Here is a 14,855-nt window from a genome sequence, read left to right as displayed (position 1 = left end):
TTCGTCACGGTTTACGGCAGTGAAGCTGCCCGCGTGCGTGGAGTCAGTACGTGAACACCAGGTTGGAGATGGTGGACTCCAGCCAATCCCCGGAAATCATCTCACTGACTTCGGGCGTGCAGTAGTCGGGGAACTCGAAGTGGGACCCCCCAGAGATGGACTCGCAGTTCAAGTCCCAGTCTCTGTCCAGCACGGAGGAGCCGAAGCTCCCCAGCGACATGCTGTCGTAACTCGGGCTCGGGTTGACGTCCTGTAGGTCGTCCTCGAACTCCTCATCCTCAGACGACGAGGAGGAAGAGGAAGAGTGCGAAGAGATGGAGGAGTGCGAGCCGGAGGGGGTGGGTGAGGAGGCCCGCCGGCTGGTGTACGTGTGCCCCCCGCTGCTGCTGCTGCTGCTACCCGGGGAGGCGGCGCTCTCCTCCCGGCTCGCCGCGTCCTCGTAGAGGCTGGTGGAGTCGCTGGAGTCGGCGGAGGTGCTGAGCGTCGGGCTGGCCGGCACCGTGACGGCCGAGCCCGGGCTGATGCTCAGGCTGGCCGCGCCGCTGCCGAACACGTAGACCCGCTTCTTCTTCCCGTCCGGGATCTGCTTGGCGGCGGAGGACTTGGACTTGAAGAGCGGGCTGTGGTCCGCCGGCTGCTCCGAGGAGAACGGGGATGCTTTGGTGCTGCTCCCGAACAGTGATTTGTGGGGCTTGCTGCTGCTGCTGCTGCTGCTGGGTGATTTGGAACCGCTCTTCCTCGAGGATGAGGAGGTCTTAGTGCTGGTGTTGCTACTGGTAACTTTGTCCCCCCTGTCGCCGCTGCTGCCGGGCTTTGAGGCGCCGGATTTGACTTTCTTCCTGGGCCGGTACTTGTAGTCGGGATAGTCCGCCATGTGCTTCAGGCGGAGCCGCTCCGCCTCTCTGATGAAGGGGATCTTGTCGCTGTCTCGCAGCAGCTTCCACCGCTTCCCCAGCCGCTTGGAGATCTCGGCGTTGTGCATATCCGGGGACTGCTCCATGATCTTCCTCCTCTCGATCTGCGACCACACCATGAAGGCGTTCATGGGTCTCTTGATGTGGCCGCTGGGGGTTTTGCACCACGCCGGGTTGTCTCCCAGCTTGTCGCCGGCGGTGGAGGAGCCCGGGGAGAGCGGCGAGGCGGCCGGGTCCAGGTCCATGCACGCCCCGGAGTCGGAGCCCGAGTCCCCGGTGAAGAAGGAGAGCGCCTCGGAGGTGCTCTCCGTGTGGCTCATTTTCTGCACCATGCTGCCCGGCAGCGCACACCGAGTCAGAGCTGTAAACAGTAACTTACTCCTGAGTTGCACCAGAAACTTGGCAGCACTTAGGTCCAAAGTTGCCTAAAAAGGCAGCAGGCATTAAAAAAAAGTTTAACTTCCAGTTGTGGAGTTTAAAAGCTCATTTCAGACCGGGAGCGGACTCTACACGGATGTAGAGCAGTGAAGCGTGCCGGTTTCATGCACAAGACTGTGTACTTTTTCTCTGCATCTGCTCCGAATGGGGGGAAGGAGGTTAGAAAAAAATAGAAGCCACTTCTACTACCCGCCTCCCTTCTGCAAAGCCAAACTGTCGCGTTTCAAGCAGTCTTTTCAGCGGCGGCCCTCCTCTCTCGCATTTATCTCCTCCTCATACAACAGCGATAAAAATCCACCAATCAGACGCTGTCACTACCCTGCCTTTGCGCCAAACCGCGCCCCTCCTCGTCGCGCATTGGTGGAAAATGAAACGCAATAATAATCAGCGTGTGCAATGAGGAGCCTCGTGTCTGACCTCATTCCAAAATATAAGAAACTGATTTTTTTTTAAAGAGACACGGGATAATGTTGTGAACCCCCCCTCAATTTTTTTTTACTAAAACAGTCCATGTGTCTTCCATTAACATATAGGTTCAGTATATAGGAAGTCAATTATACTTTTTCTTTGCCATGTGGCTACTTAAATACTTAACCGGAAGTAGAATAAAGCAGTGTTTTCCCCTCAACATAGTGAGGATGTTGTGAATGGCGCGTGCTCACATTATCAATGCATTTCAGAATAAAATGCGCAAATCAAGTTTATGTATTATAATATGTGTTCCAAACATTAAAAAAAAATTTTTTTTACATATGATTTTTTTTTTCCATGTCTGCTTACAGTGAAGGAGCGACACAACGCAACACTTACAAGGAACGTCTTTTGGACAAATTTGAGCGTGGGGATGGTGCGCGCGAGGACTTTACGCCAATTTATTTACACCCCCCCTCCTCCTCCTCCTCCTTCTCCACCTCCTCCTCTGAGGCGGGGCTGGGCGGTCTTTTGTCACATCATCCACCGCGAAGCAACGCGCCACAGCGCACCAGACAAACGGCAAGAGGAGCGCACGCGGAGGGAAGGCGGGTGACAGGCGCTTGGCGCGCGCGCCACATCCTCATCCACACTAAAAAACGCTGGCATTCAACCCCCGTGGATCCCTCACTGATAGTTGCGCACAGAAATAAACATTAGATTAACAATTAAACGTCTCCAAATGACTCTCACCTGCAAACTGCACCCGCATGCAGCAACAGTGACCTCATTTCCTCTTTTTGTTCCAAAGCACATTCAGATTTTATGATGCAAAAAGTTCAATTGAGCAAAAATATAGACAAAAAAATCAATCTAAAATATGTAGCTCAGCAGAAAGGCCATAAAAAAAGTGAGTGATAACAGCAGACAGTCAGTGTAAATAAACAATAATGCAGGGTTTAGAGAGCCGCTAGATGGCGTCGCAGAGCCAGAGAGGACGCAGCCTGGCTGGTGACTGAGAAGTTACGGAGGGTAAAAGAGAACAGGCCAAAAGATTAAGAAGAGTTAGTTGGGGTGCATTACATAATGTCTGTGCTGGACAAGAAGGCAGCAGGGGGATGCTTGGCCCGGGCGTGTGCGCTAAACGGAACTCTAATGAGGTAAAAGAAAGGTGTGAAATGCAACTTTGAATGATCTCTGCTACAGGGAGCATGCACATTAAGGAGTGCCATCAGTAGAGGCATGAACTGAAAAATAAATAAATAAAATAGAAGCAGTGTGCGTGCAAAGAGACCACAAGAGACAGTCCGATGTGACATGAGTCAGAGGTGACTTGGACCGCAGCAGGAAAATAATAAAGGAGTTAGGAAATAAGCTCCTCAACCTACTGGATGCACTTCCTCGATAAAATTACATGTGATATGGCCTCGCATCTGCTGTGCATCCAAGTAAAGCTATAGGTAATTGGGCTTTAATTTGTGACCCTTCAATGAAGCAGAACTGCTGTGGTAATCAGAGCATTAGCTCATAAGAATGATCGCATTGGCCTGCACTGCCTTTTTAATGCAGGCGAACAGCACTCCACTAAATCTAGCTGAAATTGGTGGACAATGATTCAGGAATGGGATTTTGTTTGGAATTGGAGCATAACAAATAGGACATTTGGACTGTGATATGGTTAGTTAAAGACCCACTGATCCTTATTTGATCCATTTAGAAGTTTTGCCAGCAGACTTTTGATCATGATTATGCTATTTTAAGTCAAAACAAAAAAAACATGTCAATTTCTAGGACATAGTTTCTGCAGATTGGCAGTAGTTCATTAATAATTGGCCTCTGAGTTGTGGGCAGGACTGTTGGCACAGAACAACCCCGCCCCCACTTCCCCTCCAAGTTTGCGAGAGCTCTCTGTTTACATCCTCTCCCACTATCTTACAGCCCCTCACATCCCCAAACCTAATGTTACCAGTGCAACAAAAAACAACATTTGAGTTATCCAGCTGTGTATCTTTGAGCCACATGCCAGCTCAGACCAGGAAAACATAGACTTACATGGATCTAGTCGTCAAGAGCAGAGCATGGAGTTTTTGGTTCACCCAATGTATGTTCAAACTAACAAATAGGATCTTTTTCAAACTTCATTTTTTCTGTCTTCTCTTGACTTTTAAAAATTTGAATAAAGAAATACTGAGAAATGCAATTTAGAGATTACATTTCTTAAGACATGTCATGAGAAAAAAAGACCACAAAACCCAATTTCTCCCAAAAACACAGACACGTTCAGTTTGTTGGAGAGGTTTTCTATTCTGTTCTATTCTATTCTAACTGACAGACAAATAAGACCTTTCACCTAGTTTTAGTAACTTGGGTGTCTTTCTCTATTTTACAGCCCTCCCTCCCTCTTCTAGTCCCTCTCACTCTCTCCATGTACACATTGGACCACTATACATACACACACACACATACACACACACACACACATGACCTGAAAGGATAAGTAGTGCATTCAAACTTTCTTCTTGCTTTTCTCTATCTCACTATTTTACTGCCATTGTTCCTGTGAGGTGCAGCTGCCACGCGAGTTGGAGTGGGTCGCGTGCCAACCCTAATCTCAACAGGTGTTCTTTTTGTGACCCCCCCCCCTTCCCCTCCTCCCCTCCCCTTCTTGCCGCCACAACCCATGCCCCTCCCACCAAACCCAAACTTTCTTTGTCTGTCCTCATTCTTTCTCCGTGTCTCACACGTTTTTGTCTGGAATCCTTCCCTTTATACTGTACTTGTTTTTTTTTTTCTAAATTGAAAGGTATAAAAGTAATCGTTGAAGACCCACTCGGATGAAAATGGTGTTTTTAACACGTCTATGTGGCAATTTTCTGGTAATGGAGGACATGTGTAAAAGAAAGTTACACTTAAAACTGCTTTTCTGAGTATGTCTTTATTCAAATTGGAGCAGATGGAAAAAATGCAGTTGGAAAAGAGTTTGTAGGTGTGACGTAGAAGCTACAACAGCTAGCCACAAGTTCCCCGCTATGCTCGGATCTGATGCATCCACTTGCAGACGACGTTTTCGTTGTGAGCTGGTATCTGGCTTTAAATTGGACTGCTGGACAGCTCCAATATTGTGATGGGTGAGGGCGCTGTAAGCTAGCGGGATAGCATGAAAACAGATGTTTGACGGGAAGTGGGGGTGGGCTTACTTCGTGCCAACGATCCCACCCACAACTCAAAGGTGAATTTCTAAAACGAACGCCTGCTGATCTGCATGAAACTATATACCAGAAAATGACACAGTTTTATTATGGCCCGCAGCAGTCATAGACTGCAAGGACCATAATTATTTTTATTATTATTTTGGCTAAAAACAATATAATCCTAATTACTGGGAACAATTTTAAAACAAATCAAAAGATCATCGGAATCCGACTTAAAAAAAACTGATATTATTGGATTTGATTTGATTTGAAATGGTTTATTTCAAGCAATCAAGGCAAGAATATTACACAAAAACAATACAATCAGCATTCATGCAAAAACTTTGGATAAATAGACATTAAATCAAAGATTGATTGACAGAAAGCAAACTTATATAATCCCAGCCCTGGTTTACCGTAACCATTTTTACTACATGATTTATCATTAACCGGTTCATAACTTTTTATCAGATATCAAGATATCAGACAGATGTTATTCTATTCAATGTAAGGAGTGCCTTTAGTAAAGTTGCTCTGCATCCCTCTGGGTTGGGGTAACAGGCAGGCTCCAACTTTGTAAGTTCAGCTTTTGGACATGATCGGGTTGCAGCAAGTCCTCCCCTCTCACGCTGTTCAGTTTACTTTCTGTTCACCCCCCCTCCTTCCATCCTCTCTGTCTCACACTCAAATGAGAGATGCTGCCAAATCACCCACATCTCTCTTTCTTTCCTCTCCCCAGCTTACTCCTCGGATAAATCCCATCTCTAGGTCATTTGTTATTCAGAACACTGACACCATATGGTTAGCCACCCACTCAGAGTGGGTCCAGTCGGTTTCATGAAAACGTAAAATCTTCCCACATTTAAATATTAATGGAGGTGTACACTGACCAGCTGTCACACACCCTCTTTGGAGTCCAGCTCCAGCTTGAGCTTCAAAATCTTAACATTTGTCGACGCACCAGAAAGTTGCGATTAAAAAGAAGCGAGAAATCAAATTAAAATGTCATCGCTGCTCAAACAAAAAAAAAAACAAATTTCAGAGATTTACATGAAGGTTTTCCTTAGATTGCCTGGATTCTGAACAAATATCAGCACAGCTGCATCAGGCATCACCACATCATGTTGTTTATCCCAGCCACAGCTTGACCTTTATTGCAATTACAATTCCATGCTTGGGGGTCTGTGCGAGTCAGACCTTTTACAAGAAATAGAGTGTGGTAATGAGAATTCAGAGTGAAAACTTGTGGGAATAGACCGTCTTTGAGTGGTGTCAGCGATGAAAAGAAGTGAGAAACTTGTCAAGATGTTTTTTTATGGAAATTCATGCATGCTCTGTGCCCAGGCATCCAAGGGATATCACCATCCCAATAATTCTGATTATTTTTACCGCATATGCCAGCAAGCTGTGCGGAATACTAAACAATAACTTAGCTCCTTAATGGGAACCTGCATATAAACATTTTCATGAGTTTTTTTTTAAAGATGTACATGTCTGATAATCTTGGGCATGTGGGGGGTATATCTGGGCACCACAGGCTGGCAATGTATTGCTACCCATTTTTCTTTAAGGAATGAAATTGACGGTTGAATCCACGCATCAGCACTCATTGTTATTTTTTTTTTTTAAGGTTTGAAAGCTACGGAGTTCAGTAACCTAAGTCAATATTTGTTGTAAAGGAGAAAAGTTGTTACAACCCTTGTGCTATATTGTGGGGTCATCTAGACCCACTAGACAGTGCGCTGAACCTTTTTCCTTCAATGATTTGTGATCTTCACTGATGTCCATGGATTACATGAAATCTTTCCACCTTTATCCACCTTTGTCATGGTAGGGAGAAAACGTCAATGTAAGGGTGGGGTCATTTTGACCCCACAAGATAGCACAAGGGATAAAGAAAGACGCTACAAGTCTGAGTTAATTTGTTTTGTTACTGCGACATTTGCTTTGACATAGCAGTGATATTGTCTCAAAGCCAAACCCTATGCAATAAGGAGCACAATTTGATCTAGGCCCAAACTTTAAAACCAGATGGCATTTTCTGTTGAAAAAAACAAAACAAAAGAACATTGACTGTATCTGAGACTTGGACTGAGTGAGTGTGATGTCCCCTACAGAAGATAACTTTTTTTCTGGTTTCAGCAAAAATTAAGTCAATTTTGTCACAATTTTTCGCAAAACAGACGCCCACCATGTTGGAGCGAGCAACTTTCAGTAAGTAGTGATTGGTCCATGTCGGTCTGAGTCAACATTTTTCTATGACAACCACTCTGGCCAATCAGGAGTGAAGGAGTGAGCTTTTTGGATTGGCTGCACCCCTACCACTAGAAAGCGGGCTCCGGAACTTCTGGTAATGAACGTTGATGCACAATAGTCAACACTGGCCCCCCTTCCCTTCCAGCACTGTAGATCCTCTCCACAGTTCAATAACACGCTTCATGGGGTTAATTGGTGACTCTTTAAATCATGAGTGTGTGTGATTGTGGCCCCAAACGGCCTGTTTAGGGGCCTGTCCTCACACTATGAAAGCTGCAGTAGGGTCCAGTGACCACGGTGACCCCACACAGAGGATAAAGCGGGAATAGAAAAGGGAACGAATAGTTTACCAGAGGACTCAGCACCTGCTCTGACTGCAGCTGAGACAGGCTGCTACAGGTCTATGTGGTTGAGAGAAGTGGGAGGGGCTACCAGCAGCACCTGCTGTTTGGTAAGTACAAAATAAGCTTTTATGTGAAAGGCTGCAGAATCTCCCAAATTGTATTCAGGTTTTTTTTCTCCTCTTGTTTAAAATAGTTGTTAAAGTAAACTGAAACTCTGTTTAACCTCTTCAGACCCGAACTAATATTTGAGCTGACCCTCTATACACACACAGTCACAGGGCCCCAGTGAAGCAGAATGAACTACTGTGGTAATAGAACCCAAAATGTCTGAACCAAAGGTCTTAAGAGGATAACGTACAGTAGATACACGATCACAAAGTTGGAGAGCGAAAGCAGGGAAGAGTGAAAATAGGACAGTGGTCCATCCTGGCGGGTAAGGCTGCTGTGAAAACATTCAGAAAAGAGTTTTTAGCCCCCTGATGCAAAAGGCAAAACTTCTATAAGCATCAAGACGACTGAAGGTCACATGTTCAGGGATTCCATTGAGTCTTAATGTACCCTATCCTTATGGTGTCAAGAAGAAAAGGTATCTTAATTACCCCTTAAATAAAAAAGGTGGGAGTAAAGGTAAGAGCTTTTGTTCCAGAACAACGCTCAGGTTTCCACAATGAAAGGCCACTAATTTCTTCAGTCAATTTTAGTCCTTTTTCCTGGTTTTACTGCAGGGTCGTCAAAGGAAGTTAGGATTTTTATTTGTTTGATGGTGTCACCTGAGTCATAAAGTGCAGATGGAGTAAAAAAATAAAAAAGGGCAGCTGGTTAGTTTAACCAGGGGAATGAAACAGGCCCACCGTCACAGATGCACTAAAATGTTGTACCATTGCGGCCAAGATGAGGCCAACTTGTTGACCAGAGAATCCAGCATATTTATAATGAGGACACTTTACTTGTTGCTCTGTAACCCTTGTGCTATCTTATGGGGTCCAGATGACCCGATCCTTCCATTGACGTGTTCTCCCTACCATGACAAAGGTGGATAAAGGTGAAGAGGATTTCATGTAATCCATGGACACCAGTGAAGATCACAAATCATTGAAGAAAAAAGGTTCAGTGCACTGTCTAGTGGGTCTAGATGACCCCATCCCAATGTTAACGTGCCTTGCATTGGCACAAGGGGTATTCAATGAGTGGAGCAGCAGATTAAGCTGGAAAACAGTCAAGCTTTTGAAAAGACTTTGCGCCGTCAGCGCGTGTCCTTAAACTGCACTAGATACAATGGAGCTCTTTGATTTATTATACTTTTACTGTCAACAAAGTCAGTGTTCCTGCTCCTTTACAACCCCGTCACACACAGATGGCTGGTTACTGTATATATGAAATGTATTTATTCAGTCATATTTCTAAAGAGTTGTTTGAACAGGTGTTTTCAGGCACCCATACAGACAAAGATGCAGATATAAACACACACACACACAAACACACACACACCCTCAGCAGCAAAGTGTTATCTTATCCAGAAAGAGCAGCTGCTAAGTGCGACTATAACTTGGCTGTTAATGATTGGTAGTGTGTGATAGGGAGAGTGTGTTTCTCTTATTTTACCTCCACAATCTCTCCTTTTTCGCAACTGACAGAAGCTCATTATTAGTGTTTCCAGCTTTGATTTGTGCAGTTCAGCGGGGTGAATTCGAACATCTGCCGCACTTCAAGGTTGTTTCTGTAGGGGAAAGCAAATACAGGCAGCGCTAAACTATCAGGACAGTGATTAAGTGGAATGTGCATACACACACTCTCGCACACACATGTTCAACAAGGTAAATGTGCGACAACCCCCCAGGTCTATATGCAAGATTATATATATATATGTTTATGCTGTTCTTTATATATTAGATTGCAGACTTTAAAGCCTTGATTTTTTTCCAAAAATGACGATGCATCCATTTGTCTGTGGGCACATTTTTTTTTTTTTTGTTTTTTTCTGTCTGATGCGGTGGGATGTTCTGTCTTTCTTTTTTCCCCCACCTATATGCGTTTGCAGATTGGGGCCCTACTTGTCCGGCGCACCTGATTGGCTGAGGACGTCCAGCTCAGGGTTTAAATACTTCTACATCCTCTGTCACTTTGTTTGCTATTGTCGGAGGCTTTGGTCCTTGTATTTTTGGTTGTTTTTGTGTAGTTTCGAGTTTTAAATACATTCTCTATTTTTAGCCTGGGTTTGTTTGTGGGAAGTTTTGAGTCATTGGGGTATTTAATTTTTACCTTTATGTCACATCCTTTAAGCCCCTAGACAGGGGTGTAACACCTATAGATAAATTCCATACACAGAATATCACTGGACAGACTGACTCCTCCCCCTCGCAAAGTTACAAATAGGACGCACCTGCTGGCTCCAAGAAGCCAAAATCCCTTAGCATGACTTCTATTGAGAAATAAACCGCTGTTACTTAGTCATTCTTTTTGTCAGAATTACCATTCTTGCTCTGATACACCTTCTTGCCAATATGATTTTTTTAAGTAATCTTTTCCTTAATTGTAAGTTATTCAAGTTCTAAACCGACCAATCACATGACTCAGTGAAAGCATTTGTTGCCCGCTGGCCCCCCACCTCGAACATTTGATTGACAGATTCTCCCAAGCCGCTTTCAAGAAAGGGGTGTGGACTTCAAACAATCTTACTCACGATTGGCGACAGCAGTCTCCCTAGAAGCGCGGGTCCGACCGACTTGGACCAATCGCTGTGGACTGGCTCCAAATGTATCTTGGAAAAATGGCGATAGACTCATCTTCATTTCGCTGCAGCCAGAGGAGAGGTATTTTCAACGGGGGATGTTCAGTGATAGACTGTCTATTAATTCTTCTTGTGTTTACTGATATTAAAGCGATTTTGAGGGGCACGTGGAAAGTTATTTGTGCAAGTTGCAAACAAGGTCGGGTGTTATTGTGAACACGCTAACATGTAGCAGTGTCAGACTGTGTTTGTTTTTTTCGTGTTACCAACAAGACATCGTGTTAGTGCGGTCACAGTAACGTTTGTTTTAGCGGTATCAGTGTGTGTTTTACATGTTGCAAACAAGGTTAGGATATTATCTACGCATACACCGGACATTTGGCGGGTGTTAAAAAATGGACATTCTTGATTGTGCGTTGGTGTTCACACTGGACCAGCAGGGAGGGGCTTCTTCTTCTTCTTCTTTTTCTACTGTTTACCAGATCCCGAAAGCAGTTGTGGAAACTTGCATGGCTATGCGTGGACACGAGAGTTTTGAACACGGAAGCCCGAACGTGCATTTACATAGATGTGTTTTTTAGAAGTGGTTACTTGAACGCGTGTTGCTGAGAGTGGGGTCAACGTAGCTTTACTGCCATTGGTGAGACGCTTCTAATGTTTAACATGTTACAATTACTGTGAACGCAGTTCATCAAAGTCTGATGGTCTCATCTCTGACTCTTCAGTCTTGCTTAATGTGTTTTATAAGAGTTCAGTACACTCTATATATAGTGTAAATTCGGAAATAGACCATTCGTTGACGGTGCGCCTTAGTATCCCGTGGGCCTTATAGTGCGAAAAAAATACAGCAAGTTGCTTTTATCCACTTTTAAAGCATATTTGCATGTAAGTGTGAATTGTGTTTCCCTTTAGATTTTTAGCTTTACTGGATATATTGATTGTATAAAGTTTTAAGTTTGTAGTAAAATAATTTCTGTTAAGTGTTGGTCAAAATGTTTCCTAGGAACAGGTAAAGCTAAGGAAGGACATTTGGCTAATTTTTCCACCTTTGAATGGTTTTTATTGCAAAAATATGAATGTTATCACGGTAAATTCTTGTTTGATCTATGAATGATGCACTGACTGTACTTTTTAAATGAGTTAAGAAACGTATTGTTAGACTTTTACTGCTTAGAAAGTCACTTCTAGGCACAATAAAACCTGTCAAATGATTCTAAGTCTTGCTGTCAATGCTGTTAGAGTTGAAATCACGCTTGTGGTCTGACCTTCTTGAGCGCCGTGTGACATCACGGTTTGCAGCATCAAACCGCTCCTGTAAATTTCCTCCTGTAAATTTGTGGCGCGGCTCAGACAGAATCCATGAATGTGGATGTGTTCATTTGCACAAAGCCGTGTCCGAATGACAGCGCGCACAGACATGCGTGCACGCGGATGTCAGAGGTGACCAGTCGTCACTGAGCTTTGACAGGGAGTAGATATCCAGGGGATGCGGTGTCACCTCGTCACCTTCGAGCCTCCGTGTTTGACGCTCGTGTGCGGTTGGTGTACCCCTCTCTCTCTCTCTCTCTTGAGATCCCCCCGCTGAGATGCCCCAGGCAAAGTACACGGATGACACGCATGGGAAGGTCCCGGGAGTGAACCTCAGGTGAAGAGGCAGCAGCCTGTGTGTGTGAGGTTCACATCTCCTGAGATTAACTTCCGCCTTCAGACCCCTGGATGACAAACACACACAAAGGTGGCTCCGGCAGAGGGTTGTGCTCCACTTTTTCGGGAGCTTGACGGTTCAGTCAGTCAAAATTAAGGTCGAAGAAAGGGAAGGAAGGCAGTTACAGAAAACAAGGAGCGAGAAAGGAGGGCAAAAAGATTGTAGGGATGAAAGTCAGTTAAACCAACTATCAACCATTCACTTAAGTCAGTTAATTGTATTTTAACTAATTATTTGTAGATGAATTATCAAAAAAAGTATGCATTTAGAAAAATAATCTTTATCATGCTGTTGAGGGTCAACTTACCTCCTCCCTAATGAGTTGGATAAATCTGTCAGATCAGTTCTTTAGAAATCACTCTAAATCTGACGTTTTTATGAAGATAATAACTAAATGGGATATTTAAAAGGGGATCGGTTTATCTGTATTTCATAAACACACCCTGCAGCTGATGTGTCGAGCTTCCGTTTGCAAAGATTTGATCTCAGTCGAGGCGGTTTTCTCTTTCACAGGGATGAACTCCTTCAGAACGTCCAAACACTCGCACATCTGAGATCAGGAACAGAGCGGTAAGCATCTGTTTGTGAGGACTGTCGGGCGCAGCTTTTAGATGGCTTTAAGACTACAGGGGTGAGAAATGCCAAAACATTGTCAAACGTCAGGGATCAATCCGGAAGTGTCACGCATGAACAAAACAAGAGAAGAACGTCGACGGGCCGATGACTGTCACCTTCACGCACAATGTCACTCATTTACAACATAACCATTAAATACAGGCCTCTACTTCATTTTAAAAGGAAAAAAAAAATAACACCTAGGTATATATTTTTTTTATAATTGAAAAGAAATTCCAGCATAAAGGGGTTAACTACACCATCTTCACTGTTGAGATATTTCACATTTTTGCTTTTGCTGCTTTTTAACTTTTTTTTTACTTTACTGCACGTACATCAGTTTTTTTTCTTTTTTATATTTCATTGGAAAAAAAAGTTATTTTTTAATTTTAGTGAACCATGCCAGTATTTGATGGTGTTTGTTTCAGCATAGTTTGGTCTACACAAGAGTTCATGTGAGTTTACACAGCCAAATAAAATAGAATAAAATGTAAAGGAAGTGTATCAGCTCTATGACTCCCATATGGACTGTTTTATTTTTGCCTTGAAATATGATTGTTTTTGTCGCTCAGAGTCTACTTTCTTTGTGTAAAATAGCAACCACAGGTGCTTTAAACCTTGTCCTGTTATTAATTCTATGAATAATCACTTTTCTGAGAGAGCATTATCGTTTTTTAAAATAATAATCCGTTGAACGCGACATCACATTTTCCCTTTCACCTCAGGAAGTTACATCTGAGGGTCAGAGATGGAGAAGATTTGGTATTTTCGGTATTCTATCATATTAGAAACCTATTGGCTGTAATATATCCTCCAGCAATGTGAGAAAATGCTTTCTCACCAATTACTGACTGCCATTTCCCTCTTCACACCTGGTAGGTGGAGGATGTGCTTGACAATGTGCGCATGTGTGTGTGAGTGCGAGTGTGTCAGGGATGGATGAAAATGGGGAAAAGGGAAAAAAAATTAAAAAAAAAGGACAGTGTGAGAGAGTCAGATCAAATCAGTGAAAGGTTTTAAAGAGCTTCTCACCTCTGTTTACATTTCCTCAGCTGTCATCAGTTGAGTGGCATTTCTTTTTGCTGTTAAATCACACTGATGGAGTAAAGACTCCAGTTCTTTTTTTTTGTATGTGAGATCATTTCTACTATGTGGTCAAATTTCGTCAACGGATGAAGTTGGATGTTATTTCTTCATCCCAAATGAACGCAAACTTATCCGAAAGAGTGTGAAAACATGCTGTAACTAGACCATTGACTGTATATGAGAACTGGACAGAGTGATTGGGACCGCACCCATAGAAAATGACTTACTTCCATCTCTGAAAAATATTAACAAGGGTTAAATGAAGTTGCTTTTTTTTCCGCGATATAGACGTCGCCATGTTGGAGTCATTCGACATCAGTTATTGATACTCGCCAATCAGCAGTGAGAATGTTGGAACGCGGGCTTGAATCAGTTTCCAACAGAAGACGTGAGACCACATACTTTTACCGAGGCATCCGATTGGTCAGAGTGACGAAGTAGCGTCACAGGTTGCAGGACAGCGCCTAAAACACCAGCCTAAATTGTTGTTTTTTTTGTCTCTTTTCTCCCAGCCCAGTAGCAGTGTTTAGTTTCACTGAATATACGCACACACCCAGACAAACAAATCACCCACATTTCATATTTTGTTTAATTCTTAGGGTGCGCACTTGGTTTTAGACAGAATCTTACTTACTAATCTAAGTTTCCCTCCACAAACAGCCAAACCAGAGCGTTGTCCACATCAGCATACATATCCACAGGAACAGGAAGTGACTTCACATGTCAGAGTGTTTTTGTTTTTTGCTTTTTTCCCCTTTCTGTCTAATTGATTTCTGTATTTCAATTGTTACAATTTTTTTTCCTGCTAAATATCTGTACTTTGGGAGTTATATTTAAGAATCCCCTGGGAATTTGTTTTAAGGAAGTGTTTTGTTAATTGGCCTGTGGGAGGGGCTAAGCCTTTATAAGGAGTGAACTTCCCCCAGTTAAGAGAGAGAAAGCAGTTGCAGTGGTGGCAAAAGGTTTTCCCAGAAGCTTTGTATTCTTTCTTTAAATATTGTTTTGGGGATCAATAAAATCCCATTTTGAAATTTGGAGTCTGCTGGCTCGGTCATCTTATTTTAGAGTGATTTATTTACTCACTGCTAAGAAGAACCCTGTCACAGTCAGTTTAGAACTTTTACTACAGAAAAAAATATCAAGATTCGCAAGAGCATGTAAAAAAAA

At 43.4% G+C, this 14,855-nt stretch overlaps 1 protein-coding gene across 1 annotated transcript; it reads right to left on the bottom strand.

The window, feature by feature from the left end:
• Nucleotides 1-43: 43 nt before the first annotated feature.
• sox4b (SRY-box transcription factor 4b) lies at nt 44-1,246 on the bottom strand. Its single transcript, NM_001164881.1, is given in 2 exon segments — nt 44-252; nt 454-1,246. Coding segments are annotated over 2 exon segments (1,002 nt in total).
• Nucleotides 1,247-14,855: the final 13,609 nt, after the last annotated feature.

This window comes from Oryzias latipes, chromosome 16, assembly GCF_053564925.1.
Source record: "Oryzias latipes strain Hd-rR chromosome 16, Olatipes_Hd-rR_3.1".
NCBI lineage: Eukaryota > Metazoa > Chordata > Actinopteri > Beloniformes > Adrianichthyidae > Oryzias > Oryzias latipes.
This window is presented reverse-complemented; position numbering and strand designations above follow the sequence as displayed.